Source organism: Perna viridis, chromosome 15, assembly GCF_037379345.1.
Source record: "Perna viridis isolate PV_CMFRI_1.1 ecotype Kerala chromosome 15, ASM3737934v1, whole genome shotgun sequence".
Classification (NCBI taxonomy): domain Eukaryota; kingdom Metazoa; phylum Mollusca; class Bivalvia; order Mytilida; family Mytilidae; genus Perna; species Perna viridis.
The window spans coordinates 6,157,339-6,177,718 of NC_142459.1; the positions used below are offsets into that span (position 1 = coordinate 6,157,339).

The 20,380-nt window shown below is 36.4% G+C and overlaps 2 protein-coding genes and 1 long non-coding RNA gene across 3 annotated transcripts in view; 2 read left to right on the forward strand and 1 right to left on the reverse strand.

The window, feature by feature from the left end:
• Positions 1-934: 934 nt before the first annotated feature.
• The window catches only part of LOC148596709 (uncharacterized), a 36,531-nt gene continuing 17,085 nt past the window's right edge, over positions 935-20,380 (reverse strand). Inside the window, exons 10-16 of the mRNA XM_088564309.1 lie at positions 17,803-19,467; positions 15,772-15,878; positions 13,393-14,601; positions 6,765-6,798; positions 4,790-5,058; positions 4,265-4,286; positions 935-2,845 (exon numbers count right to left, since the gene is read on the reverse strand). Coding sequence (XP_088420435.1) covers positions 2,541-2,845; positions 4,265-4,286; positions 4,790-5,058; positions 6,765-6,798; positions 13,393-14,601; positions 15,772-15,878; positions 17,803-19,467 — 3,611 coding nt within the window. The 3' untranslated portion in view covers positions 935-2,540. The remainder of the gene's footprint in view (positions 2,846-4,264; positions 4,287-4,789; positions 5,059-6,764; positions 6,799-13,392; positions 14,602-15,771; positions 15,879-17,802; positions 19,468-20,380) is intronic.
• Positions 7,775-10,580, forward strand: LOC148596710 (uncharacterized protein KIAA1958-like). Its single transcript, XM_088562888.1, has 4 exons — positions 7,775-7,949; positions 8,366-9,269; positions 9,531-9,551; positions 9,991-10,580. The coding sequence occupies exons 1-4, from the start codon at positions 7,875-7,877 to the stop codon at positions 10,515-10,517; spliced, it is 1,527 nt and encodes a 508-aa protein (XP_088419014.1). The 5' UTR covers positions 7,775-7,874; the 3' UTR covers positions 10,518-10,580.
• LOC148596711 (uncharacterized) lies at positions 11,228-12,942 on the forward strand. The gene is made up of 2 exons (XR_015918914.1): positions 11,228-11,354; positions 12,756-12,942. It is a non-coding gene; the product is annotated as an uncharacterized LOC148596711 (long non-coding RNA).

A 20,380-nucleotide genomic window follows, 5' to 3' on the forward strand; every position in this document is an offset into this window, starting at 1 on the left:
TACTTTGGCGTCACTTGCTTGCTGTACTAATTTTTGTACCCAAAGTTTTAGGAGTTTCTCAAAATGAAAATGTAATTGGTTTATTTAATTTACATTTGTTTTCTGCATTTCATGATAAAAATGCAAATTCTTATAAATATCAAACTTACATGTACATGTACGTTAACAATCTAATAGTAATGATAAACCTAAGTCTCATGTTACAATCCTAGAACTATGCAGTCAAATATAACGGACTAATTAGCTGATGTCTGTTTAACGTCCGTTCAAAAATATTCATATTAAGTCTTCTTGGTTGCTGAGTATTGCGTCAAGTCTATTATTAAAATCCATAAGACCCAAACTAAGAAACAGTCTCTGAATATGAGCACCGGGGTACATATCATAGAATCGAGGCCAAATATGTTTGTTTGTTTGTTGGGGTTTAACGTACGAGCAGCAATATTTCAGCTATATTCAGACAATGAACATGAAATGGATGATAAAATGAACATGAAATGAAAAAAAAAAGGATGGGACACAAGGACAATAGGGTCGACAAACTTTTATTGCCACTGGAAAAAGGGGGGATGGGTAAGGTCGGGCAATTTAGCCTCCTGTGGCGGAGCGCAAAGGTTCCTACTCCTATCGAATACCACAGCAGGGTTCTTTAACGTGCGAGGAACGTACACATCCTATTTAACCTTGATAAAGCTTATACTTTATAATAGATTTAGAATAGCCGTCTTCATCAATATCTTCCAAAATAAAAACTATGCGACTCATTTGAAGTAGATACATACGCATGTCCATATGTTAGCAGAGAAGTTACATATACAAAATGTAAATCATTAAAATGATCGCGCAGCAAAAATTTCTAAAATTGTCAGTATTACAACGAATCTATGAACAAGGCAAATTCAACAAATTAATAATATAAGGAAAAATACACGAATCTGTTGACAACTTTAATTTTCATTGAATAATATTTAACAAAAACATAAATATTAAAATATTGTTTTAATAATTATACAAGTAATAAACAGTTGAGTCTTTTTAAGGAGGTAGACCTAGGGTAAGGGACATAACTCTTGAAATCAGTGATACATTTCCATCATATTCAATTTTACCACAGCCTATCAAGCTTTCATTTGAAATAGAATGAAACTAAGTTACTCTGATGTTTACTTGAGATTGATGTAAAATGCTGAATACAAACGTTTCATTGATTTGTAAGTGATGTGTTCCTTGCCTTAAATCTACCTACTTAAACCGAAACTTTTATAAACTGAAACCCTTTCTACACCTTACACATTTTGAAACCTGTTGTGCAGTACGATATGATGAACAATATTGTGCCTAAATCTGTCTATGTTTGGGATGGTTTAGGCAACGAGATGAACTGTGATAAACAGACTGGCGGGCGTTGATCATTAGTAGGTCCATCCGATGCTATGCGTCGGAGAAAAAATTGGAATTCCCCTTTTTACCATACGCAAGTTTGCTTCGTACATTTTCTTTATGAGAGAGGAAAAAGTAGACTTTCAATAGAAGTGTCCTCTACAAAAATAAGAGTATGTGTTGTTCCAACCCATTAATTAACCTTTCATCTAAGACCACTTTTGGACATATATTGTAAATTGAAAAATAACTTTATATTCTATTGTGGTTGTATCAATGAATGGTTGGTCAGATGATTTCACAATACTAAGATAAATTACTTTTCAGTTAGATCAAGAACAGTATTTTGTAAGATTGACTGTCACATGTCTAAGAATCTGGCAAAATGTGTACAGCTTTAGAATGGTATAAACTTCCCACTTACAAAATATACAAGCTCCAAACTCGTAATCCCTATTCTAATTCAAAAATCCCCACACCCCGTAAATCTGCTTATTGCTGATCGGTTGTTGGGGTTTAACGCCCGAGCAGCAATATTTCAGCTATTTTCAAGCTATGAACATGAAAAAGATGATAAAATGAACATGAATGATGACGAAACGAAACAAGGGATGGGGCACAAGGATAATAGGGTCGAAAAATTTTGATTGCCACTAGCAAAGGGGGATGAGTAGGGAATTTAGCCTCCTGTGGCGGAGCGCAAAGGTTCCTACTCCTATCGAATACCACAGCAGGGTTCGTTAACGTGCGAGGAACGTGGCATCTTTCCCAACACAGTGCATCACTATGGTTTGCGGTCAGGTGTTCCGTATTATAGCCTGACAACACCAGCATGCAACACACTAGGGGTACACTATTCCACCACCTGGGGCACACATCCCAGTTGCTCTGTGGGCTGCAGGCCTCTTCTTTTGACACCCGGGTCTGTACGGGGCATATTTATACCATCAAATTGTATTTTACCTTTTCTTTAACATATTAGCTCTAATTTTGAACTTCATTTTTGACACACTTTCATGGCAATTTTTTTTTTAAATGCAAATGCACTTTCATAAAATGCCTGTCAAAAATATCTACATCACAGGATAAATTTAAAAAAAATGGATCGTTTATGTATTATGTTTATGACAAAAAGAACAGATTCTTGCACAGAATGGTACTCAAGTTTCCTCATATCCAATCTCTTCAGGGTCGGGAAACACTGTAGTTATATTAAACCCTACATTACAAAGCGCCTGGGCTAAATCTCTCATATTATGTCGCCTTTGCTCCTTTTTCCACTTTTCCAACATCTGTTCGTTGATCTTAACAATTGGATGTCTGTCTGTCTGCATCCTCTGCCAGAACGCCGCTGGTATGCCCAAATGTATGCACAACAGAAGACTTTCTGAAATTACCTTACTTGAAATTCCATCTAGTATTCTATCTGAGACCTTTTGCTCTTCCAATATTTCATCTTGAATATCTATAAAAATAGTAAATTATCATATTTTACCATCTAATGAAATTTTGTGCATAATGAAATTGCAGTAAGGAGAATGTAAAGCAGTATTTTTTATGTGTTCTTGCATTTAATACAATTACCCAACACAGCATTTAAATAGTTTTCTCTACTGAAAAAACCCCCGTGCAGGTCCGGGTGATAAAAGAATAGGCCTGCAGCAGCGCTAAGCTGGTCGTATAAGGCGACTAAATAGTGCTCAGAAACCTAGCCGGGGGCTAGGCGCTCTGCCCACAGAGCAACTGGGATGTGTGCCCCAGGTGGTGGAATGGGGTACCCCTGGCGTGTTACATGCTGGGGTTGTCAGGCTATAATACGGAAAACCTGACCGCAAACCAAAGTGGTGCACCGTGTTGGGAAAGATGCCACGTTCCTCGCATGTATAAGAACCCTGCTGTGGTATTCGATAGGAGTAGGAACCATTGCGCTCCGCCACAGGAGCTAAATTGCCCGATCTTACCCATGCCCCCTTTTTTCCAGTGGCAATCAATTTGTCGACCCTATTATCCTTGTGACCCATTCTTTTTTCATTTCATGTTCATTATATCATCCATTTCATGTTCATTGTCTGAATATAGCTGAAATATTGCTTTTCGGACGTTAAACCCCAACAAACAAAACAAACAAATCTACTGAAAAACTCTCTACAAAGCAGTAAGGCATTCATGCACTTTGCCACTGAAAGAAGTAAGTAGTCCCAAATTTCAAAGTAGCGTTTATATACCAATGTTCGCCTAGAAAAAATGATACGGTAAACAGTTATTAAACTGTCCCATCCGCAAGGTTCTTAACTTTACTTTACCTCGAAAACGTTAATATACATGTTGAAGTAATTTGTTAAGTAATTGCCCTGCGTGTAATTCCAGGAGTGAACGATGTACGGTGGTACCATGACAGAAAACAAAATGGACCAGTCAGTACGTACTTAAATGCAGTAAAAAATGCAAAATAGTCAGTTCGTCGTTCAATCCCATTTATCATAGCTAAACGGTAAGGTCAAAATATTAAGGATTGTTTCTGCAAAATATCAGTAAGATGGCAGAAGAGAAATTTATTGCTGGTAACAATTCACCAACACCGATACCCTACCGGTACACCTGGTCCATGCTTCCAGGTTTTAGTGGAGTTGCTTATTTGCTTTTGTTGCTATGTATGTATGATTTTAGTTACTTTATGTTCTTTGTTGTGATGTCTTTTTTCCATGTCTGGTCTTTGTCTCTGGATTACATTATTTTGATTACCGCTATAGCCTTGGTTCCATTGATTACTCTTTCTACCAAATCTCACGATCACATAAACTCATGAGACTTACTTGGAATAAGGAATTATGATTCTTTAGGAGCATTTCATGTTTCCCCTGTTCTATAATATATATATACTTACACATTGGTCTGTGTTTTGTCATCTGTAAATAACAAATTAATTTCGTTGAATTTATGAAAAAACAACATTAAGGTTATTAAACTCAACAGTTTTTAAATACAAAGTACACGATCAATACTTCCAATGTGTTCAGCATTTTTGTTTTTATCTTGACATCGTTCTTCCATTACATATTTGCATGTACAACGTGGCATTTACTTCATATTGTTGAAAAAGAAAATACGGTATACGTCGTTTACATCGCTTGCATTACGCATTATTAACGGAAACAAAAGCCTAGAATATTACATAACTTTACTCTGTCCGATAAATATTCTAAGGAAGAAGTTTGATTTGCTTTGTCTTATTTTATTTATTTAGTTTTGACTGTTAAAAATACGTCATTCTTCTTACAATAGAGGATAAATAATATAGAAGTCGTTGTTCCTTAATCTCATGTTGGTTCATGAATTATTTAACTACAATATTCCAAACCCTGGCCCAAAGTCTTTATTCAATTACCGTGTAAATTAAGTTTTACTTTACCTGGCAGGCTTTGTGAACAGGGATCTCCGATCTCTCCATAGCTCTGATAATGTCACCAAATGATCCATTAGTCTTCGTTTTCCATTTCAATAAACAAAGAAACTTGATGTTTGGGAGCGATCTATTATCATATTCTATGGCTTCTCTTTCGTGTTGTTCTACGCCAAGTTCTAGTGCTAGTGAGAACAGCTCCCCCCTTTCTAACTGAGAAGACAACTTTGCTAAATGAACTTCAGATGGTTCTGCCTGTTGATCTAATTCAGTGAAACCTTCAATTCAAAAACACAAGTTATAACCACTACTTCACATTATATACTAACAGAAAAAAACTGTGCATTTCCGTTTTAATTCCTTAGAAAAAAAACCTCAAATGCGCATAAGATCATTCGAATTGCACATCTTTGCTTAAATCTTAACACAATGTCTAAGGAATGGTGTAAATCTTTTTTTCGAAAAAACCGGAAATTTGTGAATTCCAATTCTTGAGATTCAAGGAACGAGTTTTTAACTTAAAAACTGAAAAAAATCGATTTTATTGCAAAACTTATAGTGTAAACTCTCAATTGAATAATGATTAAACGTTTTCTTCTGTAATTACAATCACTATTCGGTATTTACAAATGTACTTGTAAAAAAAAAATTGAATTGTGAAATTCACCACCTACCTTTTTTTTTTCTTTTATTAGGAAAGTTCACAATCATGAAAAATTGTTTGTTTTTTTGTTGGGGTTTAACGTCCGAACAGCAATATTTCAGTTTGTTTGTGTCACCAGTGCAGGTCCGGGTGTTAAAAGAATAGGCCTGCAGCAGCGCTAAGCTTGTCGTAAAAGGCGACTAAATAGTGCTCAGAAACCTAGCCGGGGGCTAGGGCGCTCTACCCACAGAGTAACTGGGATGTGTGCCCCAGGTGGTTGAATGGGGTACCAATTCTTTTAACACTCGGACCTGCACGGGGCGCAATATTTCAGCAATATTCAGGCGATGAACATGAAATGAATGATGAAATGAACATGAAATGATGATGCATGGATAATAGGGTCGACAAATTTTGATTGCCACTAGAAAAAGGGGGGATGGTTAAGATCAGGTAATTTAGCCTCCTGTGGCAGAACGCAAAGGTTCCTACTCCTATCGAACACCACAGCAGGGTTGTTTAATGAGGAACGTGGCATCTTTCCCAACACAGTGCACCACTATGGTTTGCGGTCAGGTTTCCGTATTATAGCCTGACAATCCTGGCACGTAACATGCCAGGAGTACCCCATTCCACCACCTGGGGAACACAACCCAGTTGCTCTGTGGGCAGAGCCCCTAGCCCCCGGTTCTGAGTACTATTTAGTCGCATTTTACGACAAGCTTAGCGCAGCTGCAGGCCTTTTCTTAACCCGGACCTGCACGGGGACCTCATACAGGTAAATATTAATTAAACCTTTGGCCCTAGAAACACTGAGTCAGATTTAGGCTGACAGGAAGTTAACCTGTTATACCGAATTCACTTCACTAGTGTTGGGAAAGATGCCACGTTCCTCGCACGTTAAAGAACCCTGCTGTGGTATTCGAAAGGAGTAGGAACCTTTGCGCTCCGCCACAGGAGGCTAAATTGCCCGACCTGACCAACTTCCCCTTGTTCCAGTGGCAATCAAAATTTGTCGACCCTCTTATCCTTGTGACCCATCCTTTTTTTTTCATTTCATGTTCATTTTATCATCCATTTCATGTTCATTGTCTGAATATAGCTGAAATATTGCTGCTCGGACGTTAAACCCCAACAAACAAATAAACTTCACTAGTTTCGATTTATAACAAAAACGAAAATAAATAAATAAAAAATAAAATAAATAAATAAATAAATAAATTGTAATGTGTTTTTCGTTCATATCATAACTATTTGTAATTTTTTTTAAAACATCCTAAGTGTCCTACAGATCTCACCTGCCTCGTATTATTAAACCGACGGAAAAGGAAGTTACATTACCTTGACAATCAGGTGCACAGTTTTCATTTGCTTGCTAAAACATTCATAAAAGTTTAATTAAGAAGCAGACAAATTATGCACGTTATCAAAGCAATAAATTTGCTTTCAAGCTATGTATTGAATGATTCAGCTATACATTAAATCTCTTCTTCTTCCTAATATTTGCGTAACATAATTTGGGAATCATTTGTACTGTTTCCCAAATATTCGGTTAGATTTTAAAAATATTTCAATAATAAATATCATCTTGTATTGCACATGGTCAATGCTCCCAGTTTTTAGTGGAGTCCGAGTTGCTCATTTTCTTTTGTTACTTTGTATGTTTTATGTTCTTTGTTGTGTGTATCTGTTTTCCATGTCTGGTTTTTGTCCCTGGATTACATTCTTTTGATTACAGCTATAACCTTGGTTTCCTTAATTATTTGAAAGAATAATTCTTGAGTAAACTTTATATTTTGTCAATTATTATTTTATACACACCAGGTCACGATCGACAACGTAAGATTAAGGTTCCGCTAAAGGAAAATGTCAGTTGTTAATTTGTTCATTATTACACCATAAAAGGACTTGAAACTTGGCAAAGAAGTTAATTTTGTTACTATCTTCATATTTTTAATGTTATGTTGATATGCCACTTATCACAAATAGTGTAATTACGGAAAACATGTAGTTATTTTGAGAATTTAAAAAAAAAGTAGTCACTACAGTACACATTTAAATAATACCAAATAGTTCCCAGTAATTCATTAGACCTTTATCTAGTGCAAGTTACCCCTTACATGTAACGAATTTCTGTATTTCACGCCCTTCATGGTTACTTTCACTTTCAAGTCAGCATGACAGAAGTCGTCATTTTTTAAACCTTGGTGGGCAATGTAAAAATAATCTAAAATCGCGGGTGATACTGAACCGATCTGGTCAGTGCCGACAACATTTCACCCAAAAAATATGTTATATTTATAGCATAGTATTCCGAGTTAGACAAATAAACTTTCGAACGCGCAGCGTTGCTATAAATGATTTGTAACATGAATGACACGCCCATGACAGTCCGTGCAGAAAAAAAATAACGTTTGGCGGGAAAATCTAATAACCCGCACAGTAGGCAGTATGGCAGACGCATTCTCTCTACCAGATTGGCTTGCCATTGAAAATGTAGAAAGCGATGATTTGGTTCTCTCTCAGGTGTGTATTTTTTAATTGAATTAGACTGATTTACGCTAATTGTCTTTTTGAAGGCTTTTAAACACAACTTTTCGGGGCATGGACCCCATTTTTTGGCCCAAATGTAAAAAACATCTATTTATTTTTCCATATTTACAATTTTCTACAATATGTAGGCATATAACAAGTCTCAAAACTCCATAACCAGTCGATTACAATACCTTTTCTACTATCTACACGATCCGCAAGTGAAAAGATTTTATTGTTTTATCTTGGGACCCAAAAAGGGGGGGTCCATGCCCAAAATACCTGTGCTTTTGATCGGAAATCGGTAAAATTTTTCTCCGATGTGGTCATTTATATGCCCTATATTGGCCCTTAATTTTTGGAAATATAGATATTTCATTTTTTTAAAACGATTGTTTACTATTTTGCAGGTTCTTCAAGATGTCGAGGAAGATATATCATTAGCAGATGCGTCGGCAACAATAGAGGAGAATATTAGATTGTCGCAAATTCATCAAAATATTGAACCATTTTATGACATGAGTGTTTCGCAAGCTGTGGATTATTACCACTTGGGCACGTTTGGGCTTGGAGATTTCTTACTAACCGACTTCAAAGATGAGAATGTCGAACCGGAGCGTTTCATCGCACCCGTTTCAGATGAGGATATAGAAAAGCTGATATCGTCTCAAACGAACGCAAACACCAAAAAGAACACAAAGTGGTCTATTGGTGTTTTTAATGAATGGAGAATCGCAAGATCTAAACATGGCGATAATATTGCTGACATACACATGCTTGAAGCTGCCGAAATGAACCACTGGCTACAACGTTTCGTGATTGAAGTGCGTAACAAGAAAGGCGAGGAATATCCCCCAAAATCACTCTATAGCATAATATGTGGATTATTGCGCTATTGCAAGGATATGAACGTGAATGATAAGAATTTTCTGGATGAAAAAGACTTGAGATTTGTTACTTTCAGACGCGTCCTTGATTCTCGGATGAAAGAACTGTTATCGAAAGGGTTCGGAACAAAAGTGAAAAGAGCCGATCCCCTCAGTCTACAAGACGAAGAAAATTTGTGGCAAAAAGGGATTTTTGGGATGACAAATTCTGTATCGCTCCAGCATACTGTTTTTTTCTATGCATGCAAACTTTTTGGTTTGCGAGGACGAGATGAACACCGTAATCTAGACTGTTCCCAATTTGAAATTGGTACTGACCAAACTGGAAAATACGTCCGCTTCATAGGGAGGAGTACAAAAACTTTCAAAGGTGGTTTATCCCATCTTAGTCTGGATAACAAGGATATCAAACATTACTCCGAAGAAGGTAAGAAATATCAATTTGTATTTTTTTAAATGCTTCTTTGTGATAAACATTTATAAAAACGCCTGTTCGAAATTCTAACTACATTTTTGTGTTTTGAAGTATTGACAATATACTTGAAAACTTGTAAGGTAATTGTATATAGTTTTATTTAATAATTTGCCGTAAATGTAAAGCAAAATATTCAAGGGGCGAGATATTTTCGTCTACTTTAATTTTTAAATCATCTCTATCTGTAAAGTTTATTTTCTATTTTCATTGTAGGTCCTCGATGCATTGCTACACATTTTACCTAGCCGGGGGCTAGGCGCTCTGCCCACAGAGCAACTGGGATGTGTGCCCCAGGTGGTGGAATGGGGTACCCCTGGCGTGGTACATGCTGGGGTTGTCAGGCTATAATACGGAAAACCTGACCGCAAACCATAGTGGAGCACCGTGTTGGGAAAGATGCCACATTCCTCGCACGTTAAAGAACCCTGCTGTGGTATTCGATAGGAGTAGGAACCTTTGCGCTCCGCCACAGGAGGCTTAATTGCCCGATGTTACCCATCCCCCCTTTTTCCAGTGGCAATCAAAATTTGTCGACCCTATTATCCTTGTGACCCATCCTTTTTTTTTCATTTCATGTTCATTATATCCATTTCATGTTCATTGTCTGAATATAGCTGAAATATTGTTGCTCGGACGTTAAACCCCAACAAACAAACAAACAAACAAGCTACACATTTTCAGAAATATTTAGAGGCGCTCGGTAATGATGGCATCTTTTACCGTAAACCACTCGAGGGAAATTCTGAACAAAATATTAGATATGGAAAGCAGCCAGTTGGCATTAATAAATTGGACCTTTTCATGAAGGAAATTTGTCAGAAAGGTCGTATTCAGGGCAACTTTTCAAACCATTCAGACAAACGTACATGTGCGACTCAACTTTACCAGGCAGGGATCGAGGAACAGGAGATAACGGGCAGAACGGGGCACAGATCAAATGCTGTCCGCAACTACAAAACTTCAAATGAAACAATTCAGAAAAAGGTTTCAAATGTCCTTAATCCGCCTCAAGATTCCACCGAAATTGCAGTGGCGCCCATTTTCGAGGAAAATGCTAGCGTTGAAGCGACTAGTGAAAATTCGAGCGTGTTGGCCATCCCACCGATAAAACGTCAACGGACCACACCAGAAATCCTTAAAGACGTTACAAATACTAAAGGGGTAGTTCAATTTTCAAATTGCAACTTCAACTTTCACTAACTTTTAGCTCTGTATTTGAGCAAAATTTCATTTCGATACATTATGTTCAACTTGGGGGTTGTTTTTTTTTTGCTAATATGTTTCAAAAGTAAAGAAATGTGTACTTTTTCGGTTCTATCTTTAAATTAATGAGTAGACATTATATTTTTTGTTCTCTGTCTGGCAAAGAAAACCTGCAGAGATTTAACGATTTGTATTTTATTATATGAAACCTAATAAAATTGACATTTGTATGTGTGCTTTTTTGTAGGCGTAATCTTTTCCCAAAGAGGCGGAGCTTACCCATGCAATATTGGTTTTAGTGTTTTGGTTATTTCATGGCTGTTTCCTTATTGCATTATATAGGCCCATGTGACCTTTCATGCAATATTATTTGGTTGCTTCAATTTAGAGCATACATTTTGGTACATGCTTGTCGTCTCTTCTTATTCCATAAAAAGATCAAAGGAAAAAAGAAGATTCATGTTACAAGTTTGCATAACTGTAACTAAAAAGTGTTTATGATGATAGTCGCTTTCATCAGGAACTGCTGTTTGCATCCTGCACAACTAAATCTGTCCAAATCGAAAGTAGATTGATGTATTTCTTTGCTCGTAAATGTATTGTTAACTATTTTTAATTTTACAATGAAGTTAAGATTACCCTTCTAAATTTGAACATGTCTTAAATAGAAAAAAATATTCATCTTATTTACTGTCACGTGTATTTATACTACATTGTACAACGTTTCGCTGTCGGTTTATTTTACAGCGTATGACATCCGGTTACGTGTGAGTTGTTATTCGGTGAAGCAAAGGATGTACACACAGAGACAAAATGTTTTATTATTTAAAATCGGTGAGTGTATGCCGGTATTCATCTACTTTTTTATTTACAATTGACTTTTATTTAAACTTTTTGTCAGGTTGTCAACACAATCAGTTGCGAATATTCAACCCTTCTCGATCATTTAAATGTTCAAATGGTTTCATGCCCCATCATCGGCCATATTTACCACGCTTTTTGGGGCAACTTATTTACTTTATTTAAACATTTTTTAAAACTAAATTGTTAAGGTTTCAGTCGTAAATATGTATATGATTTTACTATAAATGATTAAAAAGTATTTTTATGATTATCTGTGATATTTTTCGTATGGACACATAATGTATGGAGGGCATTTTCTTACATGTCCTGTCTTTAGCAAAACACCACAAATTAGGCTAAAACTCCTGTTTAGGGGATCCCTTAAATAGTGTTTTTTTTTTCATTATTGAATAATATGGGGTAGGCATTGCCTAAATCAGTGAGCGCCTTGAGCTTTACCAAACATGTACTGTCTGTGCGATAGTCCGAATTTCCTCTGATCCTGCAACCGTTCCCTTTTTTATTTGGATATTGATATGTCGGATTAGAGTTAGAACGATGTGCCATACAAAACGTTGGAGATTTAGCGGTACCGCGGAGTATAACCCTTTAACCGCTTGTAACGACTTCCAAGTTTTGAAATTGTGCATGTCACACCTACCTAGTTCGATTTCGGAATCATTTTCCTGTATGCTGATACCAAATTTGCTACAAAAATTACATTTATTATTGACGTTTCAATAAATTTCCACGAGAGACCCTGTTTTGTTGACATTTTGAACCGTAATAGAGAGTAGGCGGAGCTTGTTACCTTTGGAAAGGAACGGAGCAGAAACGATTTTTAAAACCGGAATCTAACAGAATATTTCAAAATTCCGCTGAAAAATTACGCGCCCGCTACCCTTCCGTTAACAATATTAACCTGAAATCCTAATTCCTTATTTACCCTGAAAAGTCTGTAAATCAAATCAACAACATTGTCCTTATTTTAAGGGTTGCAAAAAGAAATTTGTTTAAGGTAATGTGTACATTTTTCACATATATACATCATCATTTCAGCAAACTTTTTTTAACTTGCAAAGCTCTATTATGTTTTTTTATAACATTGTAGTAGTTGCTTCAAGTAGTTAATTTAATTTCTATCATATAATCTGAACACATTGAATTAGATCCAAATGGCCTTCCATATTTTTCTCACTAAAGAGAAAGTGAAAGTAGCTATAAATAGAATAGAAAGTAGTCCCAATATAAATGGCTTCCATTTAAATTCATTTTTAGTAATTTACTTGTTACAATTAAGTATGGTTTTAAGATTTATAATCGGTTAAAAAGGTTAACTTGCACTTGATACATATTGACTTTTTTTAAAATATTTTTGTTTACTTTTTATAGGTAAATGTGGACTTACAAAAGATGTGTATTTAATGGCAGTCTTGCACCTTTATATACAAGATTCAAGGATTACAGTAATGGAAAAATGTTTTAAATGGCTTAGAACGCTTGTGCTAAATGAGAGGAACATTTTGGTATATGATATGATGTTATTTTGGCATACACTAATAAAATATTGGACTTTCAATTTTTGGTTTGTTTTCCTTTAGCGGAACCTTAATCAGGCTGGGTCTAACATGCTAAGAATAAATACTTTATAAAGAAGCTTAGTAACAAGAATAATTAAGGAGGTAGACCTAGGGTAAGGGACATAACTCTTGAAATCAGCGATATATTTGTATCTTATTCAATTAATTACTAGTCCACTTAAAATTCAGACACTGCTTATGGTACAGGTGATTCATGGCGCAGAAAAACCCACGGAACAAAGAATTTTTTTTTTCGATCTTCAGATGCTATAATTTAAGGGAATATAGTCTTTTTTGTATTCATATCTGTACTTCTTGGAAAAGCATGCATTTATTTCCCACTAAAACTAACAAAATCAAACAAAATTAAGAACAATAACTCTCGAAAGTGCCAATTTCATGTACAATCTGTCTGTTTTTAGAAAGACTGCTACTTAACATAAACTCACATTGCTTTTTGTAAACCATTTCTTTTTCAAACCACTAGTTATGTTGTAGTTATGCTGTGGGCATTTCCAGTTCTTCTTGTCCTGGTCATAGCATGGGGATGAAATTTCGAAACATGGAAATTCTATTAGGAAAGGAACTTTGTTTTCCATTTTTCCCTCAACTGACATGACTTGATAGCTTTCAATGATACTAACAAGAACATTATGAAGACATTCATAAGTGCCAGCAGCAGTGTCTTCGAAAATATGAACCCTGGCAGTCTTGTGGACTAGATAAATATCGACCCTATCTTGTCTAATCTTCACAACCAAATCTAGACCCTTCTTTACAATGACAACCACCATTCCACAAAACAGCATTTTCTTTCCCTTGTAATCTTTGATCTCATACATTCCTAAACAGGACGCAATAAATCTGTACCCTATTGCAGGTGGAAGAACGTCGTTACAAAATTTGAAAGACAAACCCATGGCTCTGGATGCCATATTCCCTTTCAAAAAGTCTGTATCGTCATGAATCTTGATCAGGCTTGGGACATAGTATATGTCAGTTTTCATTAAATCTCCACTTTTCTTGTACTTTTTTGGAACAGCTAAAATATCTAGATGCTCCATTAAACTTAACAGAAAACTTTTGTGTTTCAGGAAATTTGGGTTCCCTTTCCAGATGGAATCAATATCTGCTTTTTTCAAAACTCCGTTTTCGTTCATGGACTCGATTGTTTCCAACCTCGAACCGTCACAAAACGTCTTATGAGTGATTAAAGATCGTAATGTATCAACAAGAAACTTGGGGGATATAACAATTCGATCTTTAAGGCCACGGGTTGGGAAGAAGATGATATCACCTTGAGAGTGATGCATTTTGAGAAATACTTCTAATTCTTCTTTTGGGAGTTCTTGTATTGGATTTTCTTTATTTATCTTTTTCATGTCTTTCATTTTCATAATTGTTTTGCCCTTTTCTGCTCTTCTGTCTATTTCCATTTTCAGACTTATCCAGGCTTTCGGTAGTTTTTCTCCCCATGACGGCTGGTTGCAGAGTAAGTTGACAATAACGGCTCTCAACTGTTCATAACCAGGATCTTCGGGGTTCATGGCATTTAGGAATATTCTTGGCTCTAGGACTAAATGGTTCATTGCCGTTGTGTTTTTGAACATCTTTTCGATTTCAGAGAAAATTTCTTTTGTCCTTTGATCAGCCTGACCCTATAAAAACAAAAGTTAAGTTTAAGTAAAACCCGCGCAATATGTGAACAAATTAGAACATCCATATCAAGAAAACCCACTAATCAGACAATATACTTTAGAGTATTTTTTCTGTTTGTAATGACAACTATTTGATAACTGTACTACTGAATATGCTTAGGGAAAAAGGTGTAAGACTATCAATTCTTTCAATGAAATCGTGACTCATTTGGCCAATCGGGCTCTTAAATAAATAAAAAGCGTAAACATAAGCGCATGATGTATAGCTGAATAGCGATTTCGGTAGGACAATCTCTTATGGTATCGGATAAGAAATTAGAAGATCTGCAACAGAGTAGAGATACAACAATTAACATACAAATAAGAAAACTAATGGGATATAGGAAGTCTACAATTTTGCTATATATGCATATAGCACGCACGTCTAGGATCAACACAGAATGTTGATGCAAGGATGTACATATGGTACGAGTAAGAGTCCAACGGAGGGAACGACAAAAAATTTGCTTCAAAAATTTGACAGTTCTAATATCGTTGGAAATTGTTCAAAATTTATATGTTTACTTTATCTTCCCTGTATCAATTTTATCCGATGAAGCAGTGTAGCGAATAGAGTCGTCACATTCTGAGACGTTGTAAGATATTGTTTTGTTGCATCCTCAATTTGATCCTCTATCCTACATAATTACACATAGATGACCTGTCCCGTACTACCATACATCGTGCACTAAGTTACAACCCTAGATTAATCCTACGAGGAGGAATGACCCGGCCAGCGAAAGCTATATTTTTATAAAGCCTAGTTGGTCGGGTGGTCTAGGGCGCTGGACTTAGTGCAGGCGGTATTGCCATAGATGTTACAGCGGTACGAGTTCGAGTCCCGCGGAGCGAACGACCAAACATTTGCTTCGCATATTTGGCAGTTCTAACATCGTTGGGAATTTTTCAGACCCTTCTATAAGTTTACATTATCTTCCCTGTATCCATTTGATCAGTGTAGTGGGGTTGATATGTACTTAACAACGCCCGAACGTAGTCCGACACTCTAAACCACTTGCCTAACTAGGCTATATAATAATGCAGCTTCGTTCACCTTGTGATTATTCGTCGTAAGTAATTTATATTTATATAAACAGTTGATTTATGGGAACAATTTATCATCATAGTTACCGCTGGAACTTTATCTTTGTGGGTACAGACAATTAGTATCTTGGGATATCCATCAGATGCACCTTTTGAATACGACTGTATTGAGCTCACCCAGAAATATGTAAATGCTGCAAAAAGAAATGTTTATATGAAATAAACCGAGAAAAAAAAACACTGCACAGATATTATGAAATTTAATTCAGTAGATTTGTGCAAACTTCTATAAAGCTACCTACTTTTCTCGTATGGAACGAGTCCATCCTAGCAAATTTAATATGCCAGGGGTCTGCCAAAAGTACATACAAATTTATTAAATGCATTTCTCATATATGAGATATTTAAGTAAAGTTATGTTGCCATTAAACCAACACTTACACTTTTAATGATTTAATTTTGCCATCAGTTACTCATTGAAATTTGAATGATGGAGTGGTGTTTAACGCCTAACCAGTAGTGATTCACATATATCACGGGGATACACATGAAATGGATGATAAAATCTATTCCATCACCTGGAACACACAGATCTGAGGGCAGTGTGTCCTAGCCCTGGGCTAGTGTTATGACAACGTGTTAGTCGCCACAAGCTTAGCGCTGCTGCGGGCTATTTTTTTTACATCCGGTGCCGCGCGGGGCCGTTGATTTTTTTTTAGGAGTGACTCTCCATCGTTAACAAATTTTACAATGTTGTAGGTTTTATCATTTATTGTAAAATAGATTTGACAGCCAATTGAACTGTTTGTTCAGGAAAAGCAGACGTTTATAACCGTACTGGTTCAAATATTACTTTAACTTTACTTCAAGCGAAATTCGGGTTGTTCATTAATTTTACTATCAAAGCTGAATGAAATTTAAGCTAATAAATTTGTATCTGATGATTTCCCGTTTTTCTTTCTTACTGAAGATTTGTCGTTTTATGGATATCCCCATTAATTGCAGTTATCTCCCTTACCTCAGGTCTACCTCCTTAATTGCAGTTATGTCTTTTTACCCCAGGTCTACCTCCTAAATTGCAGTTATGTCCCTTAAGCCTAGGTCTACCTCCTTATTTGCAGGTGCCTTGTGCAGGTCCGGGTGTTAAAAGAATAGGCCTGCAGCAGCGCTAAGCTTGTCGTATAAGGCGACTAAATAGTGCTCAGAAACCTAGCCCGGGGCTAGGCGCTCTGCCCACAGAGCAACTGGGATGTGTGCCCCAGGTGGTGGAATGGGGTACCCCTGGCGTGTTACATGCTGGGGTTGTCAGGCTATAATACGGAAAACCTGACCGCAAACCATAGTGGTGCACCGTGTTTGGAAAGATTCCTCGCACGTTAAAGAACCATGCTGTGGTATTCGATAGGAGTAGGAACCTTTGCGCTCCGGCAATTTAACCTCCTGTGGCGGAGCCCTATGGTACCTACTTCGGGAGAATACCACAGAAGAGTTCTTTAACTTGCGAGGAACGTGGCATCTCTCCCAACACGGTGCACCACTATGGTTAGTGGTCAGGTTTTCCGTATTATAGCCTGACAACCCTAGCATATAACACGCCAGGGGTACCCCATTCAACCACATGGGGCACATATCTCAGTTGCTCTGTGGGCAAAGCACCCTTGCCCCCCGGCTAGGGTTCTGAGCATTATTTAGTCGCCTTTTACGACAAGCTTAGCGCTGCTGCAGGCCTATTCTTTTAACACCCGGACCTGCACGGGTCGTTAATTATTAATATTGAGGAGAGTATTTCCATCTGTAGAAGCTTTATGGAGGAGGTTTTTTGTAAAACAAAATTAACGTTTGCGGCCTAATTCATGACCTCTTTTCTCTATAATACAAAAATGTAAGTCTAAATACAGGAAGAATTAAACATATAACTTATGTAGACCTAAAATGCAGTGTTTCTTCATTGTATTTATTTACACAATGAATAACTTCCACCATAGTCAGAAATGATTTTTTTATGGACTGGTACTTAAATGCTCTTTTGGTTACCTTTGAAAACAAAATAAACTGTGTCAAAGTCCAAAAATACCGATTAATTGTCTTTTTTGGCAATTTGACATTGAAAGCATTTACCTTTTGATGTTGGAGGGTCATTTTGCCCAGGAATGATCGGTTCAGTGTCAATCTGTTCTTCAAATCCCTTGCTGCCGTTAACAACTAATATGTAAATCCCGCGATAAGTCAAGAACGACTGATGAGTTGAGTAGAAAGCCGCTTGTCCTCCAAAATCCATCATGTTAATAGGTGCCAATGCTATATCGAGAAGGCCATCCTTTCCTTTCCGTAGTATTTGCCTTTGCAGTTCGTCAATTCTCAACGGTTTAACTTTAAATAAATGAGAAGGAAGTTTTGGCATCTTCGGTAAACACCGTTTGTCTCGTTGATTTTTTTCTGTATCTAACGTTACAGTTGAAGATCTGCTTCCATCTTTGTTTTTATAAAATTCACATCTATCGATTACATCAGCAGTTCTCTGATTTGTAACATTTTGATTACGATTCAAAACATGCACATATTCTGCAGACGTTTGAAAAATTGAAGCATCCTCGTCACCGTCCAAGGTAAACCTTGAAAAGTCACTTATTTTCGTTTGATCATTTTCCAATTGGATACCGTCAGAGAAGGATTTTTGTGTTTCGTCCTTAATTTTGAAGGTATTTACTAGATTTCGTCTATCATCTAGGTCTTCGTTTGGCATATTAGTTCCTGTTTTTCTCTGTTCTTCTTCTACAAGGCATCTTACACTAGATGCTTTAAGGTCGGAAACATGTTCATCTGTTTTCTTTCCTGACCATTTGTGTTCATTTTTTGCAATTGCATCTCTGCCGCGATTTGACTTGACACTTTTTGAATTGCAAATATTTTTAACTAAAGGATCATGAGTAGAATCTGTGAGTACGGTATTGCTATTATCTATTTCTTCAGCAATCGTCGAGTAGTCGATATTTTCACGTTGATCATTAGCTTGTATGTTTGATAAAGAACTTTCGCGTTCGGAATCTTCAAATGTAATATTTTCTTTGGAGGTTTTCGATGTTTTGACGTATTTATCATGTTCAGAGTATTTGCTATTTCTCCCTTCATTCGTGCTTCGAGTTGTCTCAAACCCGTCTTGATTATAAGTTCTGGTGTCCGTTTGAAAGATATCTTTAACAAGTGCCTTTGGAGAAATAGTTTCAAACTGTTCGCAATTGCTAGTTTCCTTTTCTTTATTAATGCCTTGATTAGAGATAGAGGTGTGATCTGGACGACTTGATGGGATTTCATCAGCAGAAATTCTAAGTGTTAAGGTATTTTTATCGACATCTTCACCGTCCGTTAAGCCATCTTTGTGCTCTGTTTGGTCTTCTTTTCTATTAATTGATGTGACTTCTTGTTCCGGTTCAGAGCTTCTTGCTAAAGCATCCTTGTCATCCATCTTCAACGAAGTACAGTGAACTACCACAGCTCCCTCAAATTCAGTGTCGTTTGTGTAATTTTTGTCGTCTTTTTGGCTTGACCTCGACCGATCGTATTTAGAGTCGCTAAGTGGATTGTCATTTTTTTTCTGTTTAGATTTCTTTTTGCGATTTGTTCCGTAATCTGCTATGTCCTTGTACAATGATATATTTTCTAGTACGTTGGTGTCAACCCATGATAAGTCTTCACTTTCGTTTTCTATTGACGCGTCAAGTGTTAGCGAAAATTTCTTTGATTTGTATACAAGATCTCTTATAGCAACATCTTTCAACTTGAGTTCTTTCAATAAAAGAAACAGTTAAAATAAAAGATGAGTATTTTTTTGAATAAGAAGCAAAAACAGGGGTAAATTAATTACTAACTGGAGACACAAAAGAGACTGAATCACTGACCTAAAAACCATCTTATCGCCTTTTAAAAGTTTTATTTCAGAACTATGAGGAAAATAAATATTCCAGCATTTAAAACATTTTTTTACTTGTTTAAAATTAAGCTAAAAATGCAAAACTGTTTTTTTTTACCTATAAGAACCTAACTGGAGTATTTCACTACCACTACTTTGGTGGATCTTTTGATTGGCTGATTATCGGCGTCATTCTATCAATTGTTTTCCTAGATATTCATGGTCAAACTCTATTAAACGTCATTCAATGGCAATATATCAATAAAGGAGACGTTCTTAACCTATGACCGTGTGGACACTTTTAAATCACTCTTTAAAGTTAAGAAGAGTGGACATTTGTCTTTCTATGTTCCATAGTTTTAGATATAAACTTTGAAAGAAGTGACTTTACATTGTGTTCTACAACTAGACATTTCGTCAATGTTTGCCGTTGGATCAACTTTTTTGACACAATTTTGAAGAGGACACAGTTCTAATGCAGATGACTAAACTTGATTACAATCCATCAAGTATTTTCACATTATAAGAATTTCTAACGAGGAAGAATATGGTGACGGACGCAATGATGACATAAGATCACATGGACCCGCAGCCAAGTTCAGCTAAATTATAAAAGGTATGCCTCAAATTTTATTGTTTTTTTTTTCATTATTATAGGAGTATAAATATCACGTCAAAGGTAAACAAGTATACAGAAATTGGTCGACTGATTGATTCTAGTTTCTTTTGCTACGAAAGATAACTCATGTATTTCAGAACAAGAAGGACTAACCAATAGTTCAACCCGTC

What these genes read in the sequence shown, in the direction of transcription:
- LOC148596710 (XM_088562888.1), top strand. Translation starts at nt 7,875, where the DNA reads ATGGCAGACGCATTCTCTCTACCAGATTGGCTTGCCATTGAAAATGTA. An exon ending in ATGATTTGGTTCTCTCTCAG is followed by an intron (nt 7,950 to 8,365) that starts GTGTGTATTTTT and finishes ACTATTTTGCAG; the next exon opens with GTTCTTCAAGATGTCGAGGA. An exon ending in CAAACATTACTCCGAAGAAG is followed by an intron (nt 9,270 to 9,530) that starts GTAAGAAATATC and finishes TTTTCATTGTAG; the next exon opens with GTCCTCGATGCATTGCTACA.